This window comes from Zophobas morio, unplaced genomic scaffold (genome assembly GCF_036711695.1).
Source record: "Zophobas morio isolate AGI-343-1 ecotype UQ-CSIRO unplaced genomic scaffold, CSIRO_AGI_Zmor_V1 ptg000011l, whole genome shotgun sequence".
NCBI lineage: Eukaryota > Metazoa > Arthropoda > Insecta > Coleoptera > Tenebrionidae > Zophobas > Zophobas morio.
In genome coordinates, this window is record NW_026972116.1 from 5,224,940 (window position 1) to 5,250,743 (window position 25,804).

General features: G+C 33.3%; 2 protein-coding genes across 5 annotated transcripts in view; one reads left to right on the forward strand and one right to left on the reverse strand.

Moving 5' to 3' along the window:
* The window catches only part of Dop1r2 (Dopamine 1-like receptor 2), a 266,998-nt gene that overhangs the window by 130,775 nt on the left and 110,419 nt on the right, over window positions 1-25,804 (forward strand). The gene's annotated exons all lie outside the window — the stretch shown is intronic.
* Window positions 5,733-8,095, reverse strand: LOC135126697 (E3 SUMO-protein ligase ZBED1-like). Its single transcript, XM_064052787.1, has 3 exons — window positions 8,023-8,095; window positions 7,496-7,927; window positions 5,733-7,444 (listed from the first exon to the last, which is right to left on the reverse strand). The coding sequence occupies exons 2-3, from the start codon at window positions 7,917-7,919 to the stop codon at window positions 5,883-5,885; spliced, it is 1,986 nt and encodes a 661-aa protein (XP_063908857.1). The 5' UTR covers window positions 7,920-7,927; window positions 8,023-8,095; the 3' UTR covers window positions 5,733-5,882.

A 25,804-nucleotide genomic window follows, 5' to 3' on the forward strand; every position in this document is an offset into this window, starting at 1 on the left:
AAACCTTGAAGATTCGGTCACATCTGACTACAATTAGTCTTTATTTTTATTAAATAAAACGACATTCCTATTTTTATTGTACATTTGAAGATCTACTGATTTATTATTATTATCTTATGTTGGTATATGCTTAAAATGTTAATTGTAAACAACATAAAGTATTGAGTCATGAAAAAATTATTATAACTATATTCTTTGGCAAAAGGCCACTTTCATCCATCGTTTCATAAGTACTGAATGTGAAAATCAACATGACAAAAAGTAATTCAGGATACTGGTAATCGTATCGCCATCGATAAATTTTTATGTATTTATATGTTACATTCAATTCACTAAATCTTTTTTCTAGGTGCTATTAGAAAATCGATGCAAACATATACATAAACATTTGACAACAATTGGTTCAATAGTTTCAAAGGTTATCTGTGTAATAAAAATCGACACAGACGGCAAACAGGCAGACAAATAGGCAAGCAGCTGGAAAGGAAATACTTATTTTTTCGTCCTAAAGGGGCCGTGAAATGTCGAAAAAACATCAAAGTATCCAATTTATTATTACAATACTTCCTTGAAAGAAACGAGACTAAAAAAGAATAATGTAAATTTTGTACCATCATCATCTAAATTTGGAAAGAAAATTTGCAAAACAAAGTTTTGTTTTCTTTAAACACGAAGATACGTTACATCCAAGGTTCTAATCTTTTTCTTTTTGGTGTTGCTTTAGTGTGATATCAGATTCCATATGACTCACAATCGCGAATAATTACGATAATTTATAATTTGGTGAATTCGATGAAAGTCTTGCTATGATTAACATTTTATAATTAATTAGTCATAATATTTTTGATCAATTTCCTCATGATTCAGTAGAAAAATGAGCTATTTCAAATAACTGGAAATGAAATATTAAACAAGATGAAAGACCTTTTCAGTTAGTAAATATTAAAGTAAATTTGCCACTGACCCATTTTCAGATCAAAGTGAAAAACTCTATGCATATTGAAAGAAAAAAACACACAAGATTTTAAAGGGTATAATGACTCCACTTTTTCTGCCTAGGCTGTTTTCGTATTTCTGTTTGCCGCTTATCAGGGGCAGAAAAAGTGAGAGGTACCTATTTTATTTGGTTTGTCTCTTTCAATTTTTTAGACTTTAGAATACACGTTAGTTATCTTATTAGTGCTTTTAGAATTTAAAATAAAGCAGTATTTTTTTTTATTTTAACATTTTCATGCCCAAAAAATTGAACCCAGTTTCTCGTTTGCCAAAAAAAGAGCATGTTTTATTAGAAGAAAAGTGACTTTTCGAGGCTCAGCTGTAATTGCCAGCCCCGTACGCTCAGTCGTCAATCCTATAGGTTTGCCACGAAAAGTCTCACTTTTGTTCCTAATAAAACAATATACTATGATCTGTTAAGAATGCAATGTTTATCACTATCGGCTCACCAGATAAATGAATTAATTGAAATGGTGGATTCCAAATAGTCAAGAGGTGTTTCCAACCTGAGATAGATAAGTAAACCGAAAGTATCTGGAAGGTTTATTAAAATAACGTTTCCATATTTTCTAGAACTGTTATTATCAGGTTGAACTCATACTTGGCAAAGTGACGTTCACAAAATACCCGTGGCATTAAAAAATCTAGCACTGATATATCCATCTAGTGACATTATATACTTATTCTAAACCCTGGATTTTAAGTTATAATCTTCGTAATTTGCCTGCAGTTTACTCTTATACCAAATTTATCTTGTACTGTCGTTCGAGTAATTAACTCTTTTTCGAGACGTTTGCATAAAAATGTTATTAAAAATAAAAATTGTACCTATAGTTAGTAAAATGTTTGCAGTTAATGAGTATACTGATATGTATCTGGTTTTTGACGAATGCGAAAGCAATACCACCGCTGCCGCACGAGTTTATATCCGGTGTTATCGGATAAGAAGGCATCCTACGGTAAATGTGATTAGGTGACTGGACGCAAGATTGCGGGAAACAGGCAGTTTGCTTCCTATTGGAATCCAGTTCCATAATCGAGGTCGTCCTAGGATCACACGTACTTCCACAGTTAGAGGACGAGGTGTCAGATCTTGTGGCTGACCATCTGACAATAAATTATAGGGGTATTGGCAGCGTTGAGAATGTATCCAAGTACAATAAATAAAATTACAGAAGTAAAATACTTCATCGGCATCATTATTACAACAGAGTAGTAATTCTTACTTCACGAAAATTACGATTTACCTCCAAAATTTTGTGGACTAATGAGCAATTTTTACCAAAAATGATTAAAATTTGGAAATTTTAGTTGAAGGTATTCAAGAAATACCGAACTCACTAAAGGAAAATATATGTAGGACAGAATAAATGAGAAGAGTACGAGCTTGCTTAAATGTACAAGGCAGAAATTTTGAACATCTTTTCTAGAGTTTAGTAGGTTATGATATCATAGATTTTCCTTTTTGTTGGTTTTTCTTGATTTATAATTTATGATTCTTATTAAATGATCTTTCTGATTTATTTATTACTGAAAAATTACAGCTTGTTTTGTTAATAATTGAGGACCCGGGTGGGTTAGGTAGCTTCGTGCTTGCCCGCTACACCTTGGGTGGTGGGTTCGATTCCCACCCGGCTCTGGGTGTTGTGTATGTCCCCCGTTCCGATGTAATTGGGCCACCGGCCTGTAGGGGAACGTAATTCAATAAAATAAATGATTAACGATTACTGGTCGATCGTTAGTAAAGAATCAGAAAGTAAATTGAAGGCATTCACGCATTAGGTACGTGCAGTGTTGCCAAATTAATTTTATACAAATATGTTTCTTTTGTAATCTTTATCATAAAGAATTTTTTTATTTATTTTTTTGGAGGATTCCTGAAACCCTCATGTATAACGTACTGAAGAGTTATTTTTCCACCATTTTGACTTCTGAGCATCGAATAGATACCCATAATGAAAATGGCTTGAATTCAGCATTAATTGTGCAAAATATGCCATGAAAATGGTCTCTGAAACTGATGTAAGTAACCTTGTTTTCGGCTTGCCAATTCACATACTTCTGATAAATCATTTCATATCTCTTTTTGCATTTTTGAGACAAGAGACTATTGCAGGGGCTTATTTCCGGGGAAGTTAGTTCTAAATACTCTGAATCACTTTTCTCTTTATAGCAATTCTGTAGTACCTATTGTAAAACACAGTTTTTACAATTTGGCAAATTAATATTACTGACCTACACCGCTAATGAAATTGTTGCATATTTTCATTAAGTTGTACATTATGTTGGATATTTGCACATGTGCCGACATTTTTTTTTTGTTGTTCTCGATGGAATTTCCTAGGTATACCTCTACAGCAATTTCGCTTTTCGAATCTCCATGACAGTTAATTGCATGAAGATCTGCGCCGGAGTCTGCTAAGGGGGCAGAAGACCTCCTAAGACAATGCTCAGTATATTCCTGTCAATCCTCTGGATGAGCATTATTAAAAACGTTATTGTTACTGTCTAAAACATCTCATTTTTTGGTGTTGATAAACGTAATAAAAGGAATCATTTTGAATACCACTCATTTCCAGGTCGGTGGTGGGTCATAAAATATAACAACAACAATATTGAATACATCGGCCATAGTAAAAAAGTGATCAGTGTGTTCTTATCGAATGACGTAGCTACAGTGAGAAATGATAAATTGTAGGGCATATGTATGAATATTTATGATGGAAATGTTTTTAGTTATTATTTGCTGACACTTGTAGTCATTACACGTAGCATAGTTTGTTTCGGTATAGACCCCTTTTACAAAATTCTTATTACAAATTCTGTTTGTGGTTGTTCGACAGAGTTTTCAGTTACACTCTGCCTAATGTTCAAAGTGACTCGCATTTATTTATAAAGTACACAAAATGTAACGCTCCCATGTAAACAAAATTTACATAAATTGGGTGCCCGTAGCGAAGTTCTTAACCAAATTTTTATCACTCTGCGCTGTACGAAAATTACTATTTCTGTGTTTTATCCTCTTACTGATATTTTACGATAAAAGTATTATGTATGTGGAGAACATAATATGAACGTAGTATTCTTACAAAAGATCAACGAGTTCCATCTGGAAAGTCTGAATGGTGAAGTTTCCAATTACTAACAGTGATGTCGTCAAATCTGACGTTTCATCAAAGAGGCTTTGTGAAGCAAGAAATAATTCTTGGAAAAGGAATCCTGCACCATCCGATAATTCTCCAGTAAAAATAGGTAGTATTAACCAAAGTTTCATGCATTTTATCCTATTTTGAATGAGATGTCTAGCTGCACAAAACTTCCACTTAAACTCTCGTCCAAGTTTGAAATTTTCCCGACAGTTCTTTCAATTCTGTCACAAAAGTTTCTACGATTTCTGCATTCTTATATCTTTCAAATTCACCGACATTCCTGGGTTATGTTATTAGATTTCTCATTCTAGTTCTCAACAATATATCAGTGTTACGTACACTAAGGAATGTTGAATATGAAAGTGAATTAATGTTCCTTCTTTGTTTGATATGAGAGAAGCACGTTGTATTGTGGTAATTGTGGCATGTTATTGGTGTAAAGATGCGTCGTCTGTGCTTTTACAACCAAGCTAACTTAATGAAAGCTGTGACGTTACAGTTTCAGACGTTTTAAGAAGCTTTTAAACCTTTATTATACACCAGTGACTAAAAGTTTTTGTAGTAACTGAGGTTTAATGTCAACACTATTACACAAAATCTGACGATTATATTTAATTATGTTGAATCTCGTTTTAAGTCGAATAGTTTACCAAAAACAATAGATGTTGTGAACTTTTAGTAGAGGTTTCCACTCTAGGCAAATAAATTTGTATTTAGTCGAATAAGCCGAAATTAATTTGCGGGTTAAGATTAAATGGAACTGGAAAAACTCTTTCCGTGCTTTTTGCTCGAACTAAAATATAGGAGAGCAACTGGAAGCCTCTGGGAAATCAATATTGAAATTTTCGCCTAGGAAAATTGCTTTCGTTCGTTTTTGCTATCCTTAGTTATATAGAATTTTCAAAATATCCATTTTTCTTTTCTTGGAACGTAAAGGACGAAAACTGTTCGTAAATAACTGGCAATGAGCCACATACCACTAAAATGCATTTAACTAAGATGATGAAACGCTTAATTATGATGTTGTTATTTGCAAGCTTTATGACTGTTTTTTCCATTATGTTCTGTTTTAGAGAGCTTTTCGTAACTTCTGGAATGCCGAAAGGAGAAATGAATCATTTCCAAATGCATGTATTGAAGCCTATTTACATTTCCACCAGTGGCGGCTCCTCAGAGGAGGCAGGGGAGGCTGAGCCTCCTCTATTTTTTGGAGCTGAGTTTCCTCTAATTTTTTTCGATGAAAGAATTTATATTTTTGTAGACATTTGTTATTTTTCAGAATATTTTCTTGGATTTCATTTACTTTCATCATATATCAGGTTAAAATGTCGGAAAAATTTATATTTGCGCCCTCACAATCATAATTCACATTCACACCACTCCGCGTTTGGTTTCAGCGGCAGAGGCTTGCTAGCCGCTAGCCTCCGAACGACGATGCATTAGTGATGCGACTTTGGTCCGAAAAACATCGAATCGATAAATCGATAAAGTTTGATTAGACCATTAATCGATTCAATTAATCACAAATCAAAATAATCGATTCGATTAAATCGTTTTGTGGAAAATGTTAAAAAAAGTTCCAACATTGTCATAAACTTTAATTGGAGTAAAAAAATAAAAAATTTGTGAACATTTTAAATGAAAATAAACTTAATACAATAAAATACAAAATCAATAATATTCAGTCGTAAACATAAAAATTAAATTTATCTCTTAAAACAAAAATATAATTGTAAATTATTCAAACCAGTACTTATCTTCAATACTGCTCAGGAATATTAAGTTTGACAAATGTGGTCCTGTTAGTCTAGACCGTTTGTCTGCTAAGATCTCTCCCGCTCTACTAAACAGTCTCTCACATGGTACGGATGTACCAACAACTGACAAATACTTGGTTGCAATTTTATACAATTCAGGAAACGCTATCTTTAACTGCTTAAAATACTGAATTGGATCATCATTTCGAGCAATAATCGATTGGTCTAAGTACTGCTTCAATTCTGTTGGCAAACCATTTCCACTATTTACATCTGAAATTCGAGATTCTTTACTAACAACCAAATTTTCATGAATATTCCATATATCATTACTATTATCAGAAACTGGTTTAAAAAATCCTTCAGAGTCTACCTCCCTTGTTTTTGTTGGAAACATTTTTGATATAATATTTAATGTATTTGATAACGATCGTGCGCTTTCAAAATGTATTTTCTTAAACCGAGGGTCAATAACAGTTGCTACTGCTAATATTTCATTTCTGTCAATAAAAGATTCCTCAGAATAGAAACGTTTCTGTACTTCATTACCCAAATTTGTGATGAGCTCTTTCCCAAACTCAGTAGAACCATCCAAACGATTTAAGGACAATTTTAAACAATGTGCCAGAGGAATTATTTTGCTTGCTGTTACATATTTTTCACCTGAAATTTCTGTAGTAAGTAATTGAAATGGCTTTAAAATTAAAACAACTTCTTCTAAAATTTCAATTTCATCATGATTAACCATAGTTGGATTTTTGTAATTAAATAGCACTGAACTTATGTAAGTTGCCAACAATAAAAATCTCTGCAACATTAGGTACGTTGAATTCCAACGAGTTTCACACTGCTGGATTAGCTTCAACGTTTTATTATTTGGCGCCCCATTTTGGATTTGTTGAGACTTCAATTCCTCAGTTGCCTTGGTGCTATGTTTAAAAAAGGCAACAATCTCTTTAACCTTATTGATAATATCACTTAGATGAGTTGTAAGTTTTAAGGCGTTTGTAACTACTAAGTTCAGTGTATGAGCGAAGCAGGGAAGATGTTTTTTTTTTCCAAAACAAAGGTATGCCCCCTTCACAACATTGCTTCCATTGTCCGTTACAATAGCCGTTACTTTTTCCTTGTCAATATTCCACTGCACACATAAATCATTTAATTTTTCACATATATATTCACCGGTGTGACTTTTTTCTAACATAATCACACCAATATTCACAGACTTTAATTCACCCATGTTAAAAAAGTGTACGGTGATTCCCATAAAACTTCGAGTGTTGAAAGAATCAGTCCATATATCCGTTGTTATTGTGAAATTTAAAACATTCTTAAAATCTTCTTTAATTTGAGAGCTAATAACTTCATACCGTTCATCCATCATATTCGTGAAAGTTTTTCGGCATGGTAGTTTGTACAGTGGAAGTGTAGTTTGTAAAAACTTCTTAAACCCTTTATTTTCTACAGTTTTCAGTGGCATGTTATCTACAGCCAGCATATACAAAATGGCATTTGTAATCTTACTGGCATTTCTACCACCTTCTAAAATTTAAATAAATTTTGTAATATAAATTGCTCAATTATTGAACAAACCTGTATATGAAGATACTTCTTCAAACACTTCAGTAACTTTTTTCTGTTTTCCTTTGATATGTGAAAATGATGAGCTATCCAAGATGCTTAAAGTTGTTGCTTCTGATAAATTCGATATATTATCACAACTTCTTTCAATTGTCCTGCTACCACTGCACCCAGGTTCGGATTGAATAATAGGGGATGTGGGCTTCTCGAAACATTGTCTTTTTTTACATGGCTCCTCTTGCTCTGATTTTGATTCTACATTCATTATCGATTTCTGATTCAAAGGGATCATAGGATGCTTCCTTTTCATGTGGCTGAGCAAATTAGTAGTATTACTATGATTTTTAACTATTTTGAGACAAAATCTACATCTTGAGGATATTGCATCGATTTTTGTAAAATATCGTTTAATAGATTTGGACGTTGGCATCGACATCCTAATATCTAAAATATTGAAAAAATATAAAATCGTGGTTTACCTAAACTCTACGAACAAAAAATCTGGCAAGATTAATACACGGATTAATAATTTTACTTACAAAAAAGGGGGATTTTACCACTTCCGCCAAATCTTCAATCTAGGCATTTCAGTATTTCACATGCACATACGATGATTTTACAAATGTGGGATCATGGGGCGGGAACTTCAAAGGATTGAAATGGGCATGCGTTTTAGTACGGGGAACAGTCCACGAGAGGCGCTGGCGGCATGTTTTTAAATTTAAAACAATATCTATGAAAATAATAAATAAAAGCGCTTCGGTTACTTTGACAACTTGAAACGTCAAAAATTAATTATCGTCTCGATTCCCGTGCTTTCCCAACCGTTCTGTTCTGCTATCTTGGTCTTTGAGCCACAGTTTTTCGATTAATTTGCTCTGTTAGTTTTGTTTTCGTTACTTTTATATATATTTTTGGTGTTCGCGTTCTCTTTATTGTTGTTTTTGTGTTGCTGTTTGGTGTTTCTTGTTTTACTGTTTGTTCCCCGTTCAATTAAGGACTTTATAAGGTAAAAATATTTGTCTAATTTGAAGATATGGAATTTTATTATTAACTAGTGCAGTTAGAGGATGGTGAAGTACCGCAAGTGTGCCGTTGTAACCTGCGATGATCGCCAATCCCCGCGACATCGTTTTCCAAATCCCCGTAAATTCAAAAGCCGTTTTGAACGATGGATTGAGCTTTGCGGAGATAAAGATCTTCATGTTAAGAATGCAGACCTGGTGTATCGCTCCCACCGTATTTGTGACAGGCATTTTCTTGTGGAAGATCGGTCGTCTAATGTGTTGCTGAAAAAGGATGTGTTGCCAAGTCTTTTTTTGCCTCTCCATTTTCCTGTATCAGATTCAAATTTAGATCCTGTTTCTTCTCAAGAAGACACGGTTGCAGGTAAAATTTACATATTTACGTATTTCTCTCTTTCATGGTGAAATAAAAACTACATTTTGGCGAATCTACAATTATTTATTATTGCAGACCCCATAAGTGATCCCGTTTCCGAGCAAATCAGTCCCGATTCCATCCCAGTTCCATCCTTGAGTGAAAGACGCATTTTAAAAAGATCATCAAGCTCTGCATTGGTTAACGAAGTTCCTTCAAAAATCTTAAAAATCGCAGGAGTTACGTACAGCAAAGAGCTTCCTGAAGAAGCAAAAAAACTTTACAATTTAACAAAAAAACTCAGGAGAAAGGTATGTCGCCTTACAAAAACCAAAAATTTTTATAAAAAAAAGCAAGTGACAAAAATTTCGAAAGAAGAACTAGTTGAAAAGGTGACAGCGCCTTTGAATCGGACGGTTGCAAATTTCGTAAAGACCCAGATTAGATTAGCCGATGTGCATCCTAATGGTAGAAGATATACGTTGGATGACAAAATTATGGGTCTCATCTTGAACAAACAAAGTAACAGAGCATATAAACTCTTTTCTAAAATATTTCCTATGCCTTCGAAAAAAACTATAATGGCCTTACTCAATAGAATACCGATTAAAGCGGGTTACAATGAGGCACTATTTGACAACTTAAAAGCAAAAGTTAAAGGCTTAAAACAGCAAGAAAAACTATGTGTCCTAATGTTTGACGAAATTTCCATAGAACCACATATATCGTTGAACACGCATTCAAAAGAGTTTGAAGGGTTTGAGGATTTTGGAGAGAAAAAGAGCGAAAAAATTGCTGATAGGGCTCTCGTTTTCATGATTAAGGGTATAAAAAGGGAATGGAAACAGCCCCTTCTGTACACCTTCTCCAGCGGTCCGGTGAAAACAATAGATTTGGCGAGAATAATTAAACAAGTTGTAAAACAATGTCAAGACGCAGGATTAAAAATTATAGCCTCAGTAAGTGACCAAGGGACGAATAATCAGGCAGTGATTAATTATTTAATGAAATCTTCTATTGGAACTAATGTTCAAATTGGAGACAAAATCAAATTTTTTAAAATTAACGAGCAGAAAATAATCCACATATATGATCCTCCGCATCTTCTTAAAGGAATTCGCAATAATCTCTTAAAATATAAACTAATTTGGAAAATACAAGACAAAGAACCATTAAGTGCGCAATGGTCAGACATCCAGAAAGCATACCAACTAGACAAGTGTTCGACCGATCTACGTGCTATGCCAAAACTTACCGAGGGTCATGTTAATCCCAAAAAAATTAGGAAAATGAAGGTCTCATGTGCTGCACAAGTTTTTAGCCATACAGTTGCATCGGTTCTGGGACTAATGACAAAAATTGGAGACAGTGGCTTAGACGAGGAAGCGATTGGCACTTCTAAGGTCCTTAGTTTTTTTAACAAATTGTTTGATAGTGTAAATGGAAGGGTGTTAAAGCCCATGAAAAGGAATTTTTTGAGATGTGCAGTAACAGAACGATCCAAACATTTAAAGTTCTGGCAATGCGCGAGAAATAATCTACGAAATATGCATTTTGAGAAAGGAGGCAAAAAGTTTATCCCGCCAAGTTTAAAAAATTGGGAAATCACCTTAAATGGATTCGAAGAAATTTTCAAAATTTTGAAAAGTCATGGTTTAACGTTTTTTAAGCCTCGGGTTTTCAATCAAGACCCGTTAGAAAATTTTTTCGGCCAAATTCGTCAACAAGGAGCTCGAAATACAAATCCTACGGTTACCCAATTTAAAAATCATTTTAAAACTCTTTTGTTTAATAATTTAACTACCACTCATTCTATTTCTGCAAATTGTGAAATTGATAATTCCGAAGAAATTCTAACGTCCGTCAGACAATTTATAACGCAAGGCCTATCTGAAGATGACGAAACCGAAGAAATAGAAACAATTGACGAAAATTTATTGATTAGCCCGGGACCGGAATTTTCTTATATAGATAAAATTAGCATGGGCTACGTAAGTGGTTTTGTTGTTAAACAATTGAAAGGAATAGAAACATGCATAAAATGCGAAAAAGATTTAACAACAGTAAACAAAAATGAGTGGCATGATCTGGTTGTTGCGAAAGAATTTAAAGATTCGGTTCCCAATAAATTGAAATATTGTACTCCGAAGCTTATTATAGGTTTAAGTTCTTGTTATCACGTGCTACAAAAACTAACACCAAAATATTGCTTCAAAAAATCTGGCTATGAAATATTGAAAAATTCTGTGAAAATGAATGTGAACTTCGAATTTAACGATAATTGTGAACATATGGGGGACATCAAAGAATTTCTAATATCAAAATTCACTGAGTTAGTTTGTTATAATTGGGCCGGTGGTATTAATAAAGTTCTCAGTGGCAAAGATGAACGAAACCGCCATCGAAACGACGACGCCATATATATCGCAGCCAAGAAATACTACGAAAAAAGAAAAAAAAAGTGAGTAAACATTGAACATTGTTGAACATTATACATATAAATTCTGTAATTAAAAAAATTAAAGCTAATTTTCTGAAATATGCATGTTGTTTTATTAAAAAAATTATGTGGAACAAAAATTAAAATAAAAACCCAGCAGGCTGTAACCCTGGTTTTGTTGGGGAACAGCCCACCAGAGGCCGCTGCTTTCTCTGTCCTTTTGTCAGTATAAGGAGTTGCCTATCTATTACAAATATTATTATTATATTATCTATGTGTGGGATGTAGGCACGATGTAGGTAACCATAGCAACAGCAAAACCAAAGAACCACACACAGAACAACATTCAATGCACAGCACGGTAACCAGTACCACGCAAATGTGGCTAAAGTCACTAGATTTTTCTAAACGGGTATTGATTTTTTTAGCCGATTCTCGTAAAAAATAATCGATTTAAATATTAATCGAAGTTTAAAATATCTACAGAAAATCGATTCTTTAGTATGAGATACAATCGATTATTCAAGAATCGAATCGATTTTTCATATCACTACCGATGCATCTGAATAAGAGATCGTAACCTTGACGCACCGTCAGTGTGCATTGCATTGGCTAAAACGTTGATTCGACAGCCGCTCCAAGCCGCTAGCCTCCGGCTAGTTCATCTCTTTTCAGATCAAGTCGTGCAGATAACTTTATCTCTTTCTTATTAGTTGGAGCAATCGGGTGTAAGTAGGAAAAACATTGAGGTGGTTTCGCGAGCTCCCTGTTCAGTGGTGGTGGTGTTTAGGCTTTACGTAGGTAAGGGTATAAAAGGGAAGACCAACACCATCACTCCCATTAATGGTATTGACAGTTACAATTAGAAACAAAACAGAGCATTTCATGAAAATAATTATAATAAAACTAAATAGTTAACGGCTTCGGTTTTAAGAAACAAATTATACTGTTGGAATTGTGTATTATTTATAAGTGATAAACTGATAAATCTTCCGCTTGGGGTAAAACAGGCTATAATAATTTACAAAATTTGTCACGAGCTATAGAAAGGCATGAAAAATCACAGGAAGACATATTTTCTTCGATTAAATTAGAAATGCTTGGTAAGCAAAACATTGCCAATAATTTAGATTCGGCTCATAAAAGGGAGAACTGTTACGAGAAAGTTGATGAAAATTGGGCAATTTTGAAAAGACTAATCGATGCAATATAATTTATCTGTCAACGCAAGAGTGTTCTTTTCGTGGGCATGACGAAAAAAATTATTCAGATAATAAAAGATATAAAAAGTAGTGCTTTTCAAATTTGAGCCTCCTCTGAAGAAAACTTCACGAGCCGCCACTGATTTCCACAGGCTTTTTTTTGTATTCAACAATGGAAATATTAAAATGACCGCAGTGTTTTGTCTAAAATATGTTACTGATGATTCACCTGTAGTTTAACAAAAGAGGCGTATATAAACTAAGCTGAAAATTATAAGTAATATATGCGTACATTAATTCAACGTAATATCTCTTTGTTTAGTAGTTATTTCACAACCATTATGTCAAAATTAACATGCCAAGCTTAAATTTATGAGTCAAATAAAGTGTGATGATCATTGAATTTAATATATCCAAGCTTGCTATTGACGTTCAAACTACAGATCACTGCGGTTGCGTTAAGTTTTCCGTACAAACTAATAAGCTCGCGCTCCTCGGCATGTCACTTTATGCTAAATACAAAAAATTGGTCTAAAGTTATATAAGCAGAACTTCTCTCGCTCCTAACGCACAATGAAACAAATGCAGCTGCTTTGAAAAATTGTAAAATTTAATTTAGCGAATTTAATTTTTTTGTTATAACCTCCTAGAATTTAAAACACAGTTAAATGTGTACTACTAATGTACATGTAAAGAAGCCTGTTTGCGTATGTTCCAAATAACTTTTTCCATAACAAAATTTTGTGATGACGTCATCAACATTTTAGCAAGGAGGCCATTCATTAATTTTGTTGAGCCACCCTGTATAAGTAATTCTAAAAATATGAATGCATTTAGATAGGATTTATTTGGCAAAACTTTGAGATGACGTCATCCATTTTTTGGGAGGGGATAAACGGAAAAATATTGATTACTATAACCTTTAAACGCTTGCAAGATTTCAGAGCATTCGCTGTTGTAGTTTCAAAATTGCATTGCAAAATGTTGTTATATAATTTTGATTTTCTTAGGGTAACCAAAATTTAACTAATCATCCCCACCACGTCATTTCCAAAATTTATAATAGTAAATTTTATAAAATAACATACTCTTCCACTTATCGTTTACGAATCCGTGTTGAGTTCTTCTTCTTGCAAAAAATATCAAAATTGTATTAATAGATAATAAATTATCATTTTATAGTTTAATTTTGAAATTGAAAAGTAGAATGCTTTGAGATTTTGCAAACGTTTTAAGGTTATCGCAATCATGGTAAATCGTTAATCAAAATTTATTCGTTTATTCCCTTCCCGAAAATAGATGACGTCATCTGAAAATTTTGCCGAATAAATTCTCTCTGAAATATGCAGAATATGATGACTCTTCACTTGTTGTTCATCAATACGCACTATAGTTTTTAGAATTAGTTGTACAGGTGACTAAAAAATAATTCATGGATTAGACAATTTATTTTATTGATTAAATCAAGAACGACTGACTTCATTTTCTCGAACATTTGAGAATACAGTACTGTTATTATTAGTTTTATACTGCGTCTTTACAAATTGATATACGTGTTCTTCCAAAAATGTTGATGACGTCATCACAAAATTTTGTAATGGATAAACTCACATGAAATAAATAATGCTTCTTTGCTTTTACTTTAACATTACATATACATTGTTATTTTTATTTTCATAATAAAATTCGCAAAGTCAAATCTTATATAATTTTTCAAAAAAATTGGATTTATTGTACTGTAACCTTCGGCCAATTTTTAAAATAATTCATAAATTACTTGGTGATATAAAATTTAATACTAACTACGTAGTGCTCGGAATTTCAGTAAAATTAAATGAATAATTTCTGAAATAATTCTTATATTCATTTTTGATTGTGTTGTACGAACAGTATTAACAAATAAAAGATTATTATTAAATCGTTAACAATATTGAACTTTACAGATAACTTTTTGTTAAATATTTATTTATGACCATTAGCTTTTTTAGTGGTACATTCATTATTTTCATGTCGATACATAATGCCAAAATAAAGTTCACAAAATTTCAGGAAAATCAGAGATATAATTTCTGAGATAAACTAGAGCACAAAATGTATTTACAAAAGTATACAGATATAATTTTGAAATTCTAACTTTTCTTAATTAAAAAATATTTCTGAAGCACAAAGACTATCAAATGTCACTACATATTTTCCAATAAATTTTATTTATATCGATGTCACGAAGTATATATTAGGATATTCGACTGAAATAAATTTCAAAAACAGCATTTCATGCTGTCCCGTGCAAGCTAGAGAAGTTCCAATTTCGTGTATTCTCGGCGTTTCATAAACTCCTACAAAATAGAGAAATTACATGTTTTCTAAAATTTGTGAACGCATTTTTACAGCATTCATTAACTTTTAAAACTGGCCCTTTTAATAATCGGATCGTTATGAATAAAAGGTTGAAATGAGTTCTATTATCGCGTTGAAGGTTATATAGAATGGTAATCTAGTGAAAGCGACAAATGTTTTTAAATCATTTATAAATTATTAATTTGGTGTTTGCTACACAGGTCCTTTATAAATTTTAAGATTTATCTTCACATAGCTTTTTTATTTATGAAGTCAAACTATATATTGGTTAACGAAAACTATTACCATTCATTAAGTGCACCGAAAGCCAAAAATATTTCAAAACCAAACACTTCAAAAAATAACTAACAATTAAAAATGTACAATAAAATACGCATTGCTAAAATACCATATGATTAAAAAAAAAATCGTGTGGTGGCCGTGTAATGTATTTTTAAAATAATGATGTTGGCAACACCAACGTGGTCCTTGTTCAGTTTGACAGTTACTGTCAAAAAATTTGTCAAACAAAGAGTCAAACTGGGGCAATGCCGATATCATTTTTTTTTAATAAATTGTACTGCCTACTAGAGGAGGTTTTTTTGTATCATATGATAGTTATTTATGTTACAAGGATCGCAACTCCAGTAATTATGGTACTACTGGTGCTAGTCGTGATGATTATCAAACGAGACGTAGACCGAGTCTGATATAACACGACGTGTACAATAATGATTTCTAGTTACGATCCGAATGATATGTAAAATTTTATCTACTACTTAATATAACTTTAGCAAAAAGGTAGAATTTTCTGACGAATTATTTTTTAAAGCTAGAAACCCGAGTGTAAGAAATCTGAATCTTCCAGTTGCCACAACAGCGAGCTGTTCATTGATAAAGAAAAACAGAGACACATGTACAAGCACAATCATTTGAGATTTTAGGTATCATAATTTGTGTTAATTTTATAAAATCCGAAACAAAGACCTGAGCGATTCAGACACAAGTTTATCTTGTGAAATGGAACAAACGGCCGAAAATGTAATTTCTTCTCTTTTGCCGGAAAAATAATGAACCCAGTTTGTATTAAATCATTATAAAGCATGGTGTGTTATCAAAAATGTGAAAAATATTGATATTCCACACGAGAAAGTTTTGCTGACATATTTTCAACAGGTATTCAAACTATTTACATTTACTATCATATTTATTTTATTGCATTTATTTAATTTATAAATCGTACCTAAAACTAATACTAAAACTAAAATACTAGTACTAATCTATATATACAGGGTTAGTCACGAGAGAATTATTTCTGAAAATTATTTTTACGCAACCCAAAATACTAATACCCTGTACCACTTGATATTATCTAAATTTAAAATGAAATGCCTAATCCATGATTGCTTTGACTTTGGGAGTGTCACTTTGACGTTAATTAATTTTTAACATTTTTTTTCATCGTTGACTCGTCCCTAGAGCCCCATTGGATCGACGACACACAGTCAAATCAATCTGGGCTATACTGAAGCAGTAAGTGCTCTACCAATGTTGTTCGCCGCTAATGTGCATGTGTTAATTCGCCATCTCTGCGTCACCTAGAGCCTCTTCGAAGTGCAAATCTGCAACCTCTGGACTTCTTCGGCCATCCATTTACAAAAAAGCCGTAGCATCCCCCCAAAATGCCCAAAATTTTCAACAGATTAGTAGTTAAATTATTTACTTACTTGGTTGAGTTTGTGTTGTAACCTTTGAATAAAATGCCGTAAAAGGAATTTTTAAAATAATTTTCTCGTGATTAATCGGTTGCAAAAGATCAAGAGGCACACTCACAAATTTATTAGCGGCGCCGGAGGAGATTTCCGACTGGCTGCGGTACCACCATGGGCACTCGCGTAACCTCCTTTTCCACAATTGTCAAAATGAGATTGCCAAACTCAAAGCAATCATGGATTAAGCATTTCATTTTAAATTCAGTTAGTATCAAATGGTACATGGTATTCGTATTTTGGGTTGCGTAAAAATAATTTTCAGAAGTAATTCTCTCGTGACTAACCCTGTATAAAAATGGATGTTGGTATATATATCTGTGATCGATAGACTCCGAAATCGTTTGACCGATCACCATGAAATTTGGCACACGTAAGCTTAGATCATATAATAAATAGATACCACCATGCCGTGTTCTTTCCCTAGGACAGCCTGTGACGACATCCTCCTGTCACACATCTCTCTCGTGCATGGAGGGATTACAATGAAGCTATCCTTGCCTGATCAGTGATCACTATTTGAATTTTGCGCGCCTAAATTTTAGGAAGTATGTCTGAACTAACTTCGGAAGAAAGATGTTGACAGCTTGATTTTATAAATAATTCACAGTAGATAACGAAAGGAATAGTAAATTATTGGGCAGCAATTGTGATCCTTTATGACTACATCACTTAAAATAGGATCTTTGTTCTAAATTCAAAAATTGTTTTTTGTACAACAACTCGAAAGAGAGGTTAGAAGAAACATCTGTCAAAAGCGATTTGTTGCGCTGGTGCGGTACAAGGATGGAAGTGAAATAGACATATACAGATGAAATGCATATAACAAAGATGAAGATGTGGTGATCACACAAGGATAGCATTATACTACTCCCCTGGACGTAGAAAACGACAACAGATAGCTTCATGTCTAGTCACACCTTTCAGTTTGAGTATTGGTATCTATTTATTATATGATCTAAGCATGTAAGTGGTTTTTCATGGAGAAGGTTTTTGTGGTATCCGCTTTGCTCTAACTAGCCACTAGATGGCGCTACAGCACATCAACTTCTACACCGTTCAACCGATTCTCATAAAAATTGGTACACGTTGGCATTTGACTATGGAGAATATTTTCGCCCTATCCATTTTGCTGTAACTCGCCACTAGATGGCGCTGCAACACATCAACTTCTGTACCAATCAACCGATCCTCATGAAAATTGATATACGTTGGTATTTGACCATGGAGAATATTTTCGCGTTATCGATTTTGCTGTAACTTGCCACTAGATGGCACTGCAGCACATCAACCTCTCTGTTAAAGTATTATGAACTTATTTAGAGAATCAGCGGCACCCATATATCTAATACTACTATATTGCTATCAGGCCTCAAAAGAGTCCGAAAACACAACGGCAGAGCAATATATCGGACCTCTTTGTCTCTCTATAGTACCAAACAGTACTGCTCATATACTCGTATTTGCTTGATTTTTAGTCGATAACGTGACTAGATGTGTTTTGACATTTCATACGTTCGCTTCTATTTTGTGTACGTGCGCACAGACCCTCGGTACTTTTCTAGACAGAAAACAATATCTTCCGTCTCCCTTTGTCCGTGAACACCGTTTCTATGTTACTTCTGAAGAGTTAGCAAGTATTAGATATATGGCGGCACCAATGACAGCATTGTTTTCGTTGGTATTACAACAAAAATCGTATTGACCGCAAAAGAAAATCATTAGTGATGTTCACTGTCTACAATCCTCAGTAATAACAAAGAGTGAATTACTAGAGATTATTGAAAATGCCACCCAAAAAATCAAACTGATTCCGCGCATTCCAATGGTTCCTACTGATTTGCCCTTTACATTCAAACGACTACAGTTTCCTGTGCGTCTTGCTTTCGCGATGGTAATCAACAAAGCCCAAGGGCAGTCTCTGCGCGTTGCCGGATTAAATTTAGGAAATCCATGTTTTTCGCATGGTCAACTGTGTGTTGCTTGCTCCAGAGTAGGAATTCCAAAAACTCTGTACGTCTATACACCAAATCGAAAAACCAAAAATATTGTTTACCCACTAGCGTTACGATAGATGTTAGTATTGATTAAAATGTGTTCAAGTTGTTTCAGTTATATAGCGAATACAATAGTCAAAAATTTTGTTCATTCACGTGAATTACTAATACAAAAATGTGTACATTGTGTATACTAATGAAAATAAATGGAATAGCATCAATATGAGTTATCTTATTATTCAATTTTCTACAACGCATTCTGCGCTCCAGACCATACATATATACAAAGTAAATATATACACAAGCAGGACAACGTCTGCCGGGTTCCGCTAGTAAGTTATAAAATGTTAAAATAAACAGTAGGCAAGCGATTTTCCCCCTGCCTTGCTGTTATTATGCCGTTCACTTTTCTTTTGTCAAATTAGGTTTCCCCATTGTTTTAACACTTTCGGTGTTAGAACACTTTATCTTAAATAGTTGATTTTTAAGTGCAGCTTGTGACTACCTAAACTATCGACTATTTTGAAGGACATGGCACATGTAATTGCGATTTTGGTGTATATTAATAATAATAATAAGACTAATAAAGTTTAAAAAATACGCAAGTGTCAATCATTTTAAAGAACACGCAAATGTAGTATAAAATAATATACTTGGATATTTGTGATTTATTGACCTTTAAGTAATGGATTTTTGGAAAAGAAGACAAAAGTTTGCACTGACTGTCACTCTCGATTCTTACTGTCACTCTGTCATGTCAAGAAATATGAAATTATTTAATTCTTGATGAATAATAATATATTTACGCGGCCCAAAAAATAGTGTGCCACTCTGTCAGAAACTGCCTTTGCGAATATTCGCTAACGCTCGGCTTGGAAAATTCTGACTGCAGTTGTTAACAAAAAACTTCCAGTGGTGATTTTCATATTCTTAGAACGGCACTGTTTTATACTGTTGAAATTTCAAAGTTGTCATCGTAAAACAGGCAGGTATTTACAAAAAAATTATAATTCAATTATTTTAACATTTGTAGAATGTGAGTTTATTATCCCTCTTTTAAAAGTTTTGAAACGTCAAAACACTTCCAAAATCTGCCATTCAGTCTGTCATCGTTATTGTAAGTTAGTATTAAGTTTCCTGTTCTAAAAAGACGACTACGTATATTAAAAAAAAAGGCATAATATAAGCCCCGCCCACCCGCCCTATCTCAATTGTGATGATTTTTTTTAATCGTCGACAGTCAAAGGAGCGGAATTTAATTGCAATATTCTTTAAACAACACGACACTCAAAAATATGTTTTTAATTTCTTGTAAAGCAATGAGTATTTTGCAGTTAAGCTCCGCCCCCTTGGTTCACGGCGAATAAAAAAAGTCATCACAATTGAGACAGGGCAGGTGGGCGGGCTTATACATTTTGCGTTATGGTTTTAATATGTGTAGACTTCTTTTCATAGCATGAAACTTAAAATATGTTTAAAGTGGAAAATTTGTATAACCTAACTTTTCCTCCCATGTCAAACTTCCAATCTACTGTTGTCGATAGGATTTTCAAGGCAGAATGCAGTGTTGATGGTTTATTAATTTTTTCAAATATTATAATCTCTGGCTTTTTAATATTATCTCACGTCATTGGTCCGACTATTATTCTGTTATCTGACACGTATGTGATTTTAGCAAATAACAGTCTAACTGTGTAACTAAAACAAAATTAATAGTATTTAACGTTATTAGGCCGATATTACGCGTATAACAGTCGAGGATAATTGTTTGATAGCCGAGGCGAAGTCGAGGCGTATAAATATTATCCGAGACTGTTATACGGTTTATCGGCCGTATTTCGTTCACTATTTTTCGTCATACCTAAAACTGGTTAATTAAAAAAAATACTCATAAAAAATACAAATTCAAGAAACTAATCAGATAGTCTTAACTTTTTATCCATAGTAACGGTATGTTTATAAATCAAAAATAAAATTTTGACATGTTGCGTAAAAATGTAGCTGTTTGTGAAATTCCCGAAGATATTCGCGATGAAGCGGCCTTTGAAAATTTGGATTTATTGCCTCTGAAGACAAGTGTCAGGTATGAACAGGAATATCAGAATTTTACAAGATGGGGTGAAAAGAGAGGCGTTGAGGGGATTAGTGACGATATTTTGCTCTACTACGCGTCACACTTGAGCAAAAATTTTTCGCCAAACAGCTTATGGACAAAAATTTCCATGTTAAAGACATGCTTGAAATTACATGAAAGTATCGACATTTCTGGGCTAGTATTTGTCATTTTTAGTTACGTCTTATTACTCAAAAGTTACGTTTGTTACAGATATGGAAAACTTTTTATGTTCCTGAAACGCAAATCTGAATTTTATAAACCAAAAAGGGCAAAAATCCTAACAAATGAGCAAATCATCAGATTTCTTCTGAAAGCACCAGATGACTACTTTTTGCTGGAGAAGGTTATTTTAGTGTTCTAGTAATTTGTAATTTATTAAAAAACGTGATGGAATAAATTTCATTAAAAATAATTATATTGTTAAATAAATAACGTTCACGGCTGTTATTACAAGGTCCGTGGCTGTTATCGATGACATAACTTCCATGGAGACACTACGGATATGATCAAATAACAAAGAGGTATGACGAAAAAAATTTAACATGTGGACTTAGATTTATTAAAATTGTTTTTTTATTCAATTTTTACCCAATTTGTTGGAAGTTGTGAATTTTATCACTAAAATTTATTTGTTTTCTCCCATATAATTTTGGCAATATTACTTCCAATTTCCACTGTAATTCTTGCTAAAATTACATGCAAATAAAATCTTTACGCAGAAGTCCCCAAGAATTGTTAATTATTATTGCAATAACAGTATAAGATAAATAAGGTAAACTGCAGACAAATTACGAGATCAACAATAACGTAAAATTTCAGGGTTCAGAATGTATAAATTCACGCGATAGATATATCAACGCTAGGTTTTTGAATGACACGGTTGTTTTGAAAAGGTCACATTGCCAAGTTTGTGTTAACTGAAGGTGGAAAATAACATTTCCAGAAAGTATGAACACTTTTTAATAAACGTTCCGTATAATTGCTGCTTACTTGACTCTTTTCACATTGGAAACATCTCTGGAGTGCTCGGAGTCCACCATTTCAACTGTAATTTATTTATATCAAATTTCATTCGTCTGCTGATAGCCTTTACTGCTAAACATTACATTCTTAGTAGTTAAACACATTTTCATTGCTGTTCTTTCCACCTCCTCTGTGGGAGGTGTTATTAACGCTCAAGTTAATTAATAACTCTTTATTTTTATAAGCTTTTTAACCTATTAGGACAAGTACAACCACTGCTGCCTTACGGGCTTCAGGAGTTATTAAAAATCGCTCCTATCTTCAAGCATCCTTTTATCAATTCAATGACTGAAAAGCATGCTTAGAACAGTATGACAAACGACGTTTATCAATCGATAACGTCATCTGCTACATTATTTGAATGAATCCCGAAACCCCTAGGGCAGCAATGTCGGTTTATAGAGTAAAGGGATGAGAACCAAATAAAAAGTAATTATTTATTAACTTGATTAAAAACATTTACTTCTAATAAACTGAAAAATATAACGTCTGAAGTACACAAAACAACACTCCATGCTCAAACAACATGGAAGGATTTATTCATTTTTTCAAATATCGATTAAGCTCATTTGCGTGATGACATTCGTAAAAATTATTATGCATGTCGGTGACAGACTAAATGAAGTACTAAAATTTTGATAAATACTCTATAGCATTCGTACACAATATCTGTCAACAGCGCATTGTAGAAGAACCACCAAGTAAAACCTTGGGAAGTTATTATTTATAACACTGTTCTTTCCACATAATAAGTTGTTGGAACGAAATACTGACAAAGATTTTGCGAATATCTCGGAAAATTTCAATATTCTAAAATCCAAGTCAAAAGATATTTTATAGGCCCGTTCAGCTGATGACAGTAAAGATCAAACATCATTTTCTTCAATTGCACTTTTAATAAAAGAAAAAGGTTTCAAGTTGAGGATAATAAAAGGGGCGAGTTGGACATTTTGTAGGAACGGAAAGGCTTATATCATGTATATTTTATACGGATGAGATAAATCGACACATTTCAATAAAATGAAATCATACGTTTGGACGGATCAACCTTTTCTCAGTAGAAAGGAGTGAATGTTCAGTGTGGAATTTAATGTGAAATTTGATAACGACTTTAACACAACTGCAAATTACATAAGGAATTAATGCAAGAAACAATAATTAGAATTAAAGAAACTTGGAACAAAATTAAATCATTCTAAATGTAGCTTCTCTACGATGTGGTTCCTGTTTTAAGTGATTTAAACATTTCAAGCCGTTTAGCGCTGACGACAATTCCATTAAAGTTATAACTCTGACACGATTATCAAAAGAGCTTAAAGAGCTTCCAACAAAACCATCCTCACTTAATTTCTATTTGCCTACAAAATTCGACTCTTACTGACGTGTAATCATTCAATTTCGTTATTGCCTAGTCAGTGAACCGAACAACTTGATTAGAAAACATCCGAAGGTAGCCCTCATAAATAAGAGAAATTAAAGGAAACACCAGTTATCCGACTGATGACAGTCTTTTAAACTTCCAACAAAGTTTCTCGCTTAATCTGCAGATAATCGCCGATACATCCGATTTCAAAATGACCTTCGTTATCTAAATCTCTGCGATCGACTTCAACTTGTTCTATCCTACGAGGACCTTATGTCAACAAGTTTTCCAACTCTTATTTATGTACGACAGCGGTAGCACGATTTATTTTATGCTTAGTTTAAATGTGATTGATGTTATTGCCAACGACTTCTTTTAACAAAAAATGAGAGATTTATTTGTACAGAAGTATAGAGTTCAATGTTTTGTTTTCTTAGCGGCAAAGTTATGTAGCGTCAAATTGTGCGACTGACGCTTTTTGTGACGTCTGTGATGTTTAGTGTAAACGGGGTTGTCATCCGCATTGACCCTTTTCAGGTTTTAGGAGTCAGATGCCAGGGAAACATATTGCGTTTGAATTTACAGCACACAACTATCAAGATTTTTATTGTAAAAAGTACCACTGCATCTTTCAGTGAATGCACAGTCTGAAACGGAATAGTTGCGGATTTCGTTCACGAGTGCTTTAAGATAAGTCAGGCGGAGAGTTTAACCTCAAGAGAAGAATGTGAAAAAAACTGAGAATTTCCGCTTGTAATCGGACTTTCCGGAAGAGCGGAAATTTAGATTTTCATCCTTTTTGGTTGTTTCATCTATCTGACCGATCTGTCTGTCTTACAATGGAAGGTGTCGCTACTTGAGACTTAACAAAAAAGGGTGATTTAGTTTCTGTTCGTTAGTTTAATTGGAAAGTTGTTGATGAGAAATTATACATTTTATATAAGTGACTTCGGTGATAATAGGAACTTTATTGCATTTTTATATTTCTAAACAATACATTGTTGTGTTACATATTAATTTTGAAAATTTAACAAGTTTTTCCGCAATTTTAATAGAGATATGGTCATATATTGTTGATTCTAAAAATATAATTTACCTTTACTTTTTTTTTAATTCCTTCTTTTTACCTACACAAGGGTGTTTAAAATTTTCACCAAACAAGGGTTTTTTTTCCTTCCGTATATGTTCGAAGTAATGGGAGATAAAACTGTAATTAATATTTTTGAAAAATGGAGATATACACTCAAGAACACACAAATAGAGGCAGGATTGCAAATTTCAACTATATAGATTCTAAAATATAACGTGATAAACGGTAATCAATTACACCGACGCTACATTTTCAATGATTTTTAGGTGTACTGACTACTGAGATTGTCCGACTGCACTACTAAAATCATCATAATCAGACTTCGGCTTCGTGGTAGTGAATGAACATCATCGTCCGATCGCCAACGTTATTGCAGTCGTGGGTTCCAATTCTTAATAACAATTACTACTTTTTCTAGGTTATACGAGATCTCCTAGATGTTCAAATGCTTTAAAAATTAAAAATGACAGTTCAACATCACAGTGTTTGTGATGATCTTGATCAAAGAAATCCTGAATTGCATCAAACGCCACTGAAACTGAGATTGGACAGTCGGTCAGCCAACTTTATCGCCTGACGTCGCGCCATCGTTTTAAATATTTGTCTGATTGATTCCCCGTCACTTCGGCTTTGCCTAACTCTGATCATAATTAAAGAGTTAATTATAGTTAAATGTATGCAGGGTGTTAGGGAATTGATCCAACAAATTTATAGGGTGAATCATAAAAAATCACTTTTAAAATACTCATCTCACTGTTTTCGTACTACTAGACAACGTAATTAGCGGATGTATTCTGTATTTTTTTAAAGTCCACCATTTGTTGATTGCAGTTGCCATAACAAAAAAACCCCATGAGTTAGTAATTTTTGTTGAACAAACTGGCAATAATTATTTTTAAAATCTGTCACAATTTTTCCGAAAATTGTCACTTTTCAAACTGAAATCACCATGCCACGCAAAACAAGAAATATTATTAGACCGCAAACTGAAAAACGCCCTTGTTAAATGTTGTGATGAATTAAGAATTTTAGCTCCATAATTGACTAGTAGCCAGTTGGAAGAAAAACTGTCAAAAAATGTTTATGTGCTCTTTCAGATAATTTTTGGTTCAAATTTTTCAATAATCATTATTTTAAATATCTAGAACAACTGTTCGCAGTATTTTGCAAGCTTCTGCCAATAGCCAGGAGCTGGTTTCTTCAAAAACCCACTGTGGTCGCAAAAAATCCGAATTTTTTGACAATTATTATTTTTGCGAAGAACTGAGTCGAAAAATTCATGAACATAAACGGTCAGGGGAATATTTCAATTTAGACATATTACTAAGATTTGCTATCATTGTAGTATGTGGGTTGTGACCCCAGATTAAAATCCCGTAAGACAGGATAGTTTGAACGAGCAGAAAGTAAGCCAATTTTACCACTTTAAATGAGAGTTTTCTAAAAATTTCTGAAATTTGTATTTCCCACGTTAACTTGGGATCAAAAGTTGTACCTAAAAATTATACTTTTCTATATGTGGATCGGAGGTAAGTAGAAAACACCACTTTTGATGTTTTAGTCATGTTAAGTTTTCGTTTATTGACTGCAAACCAGTCAAATGC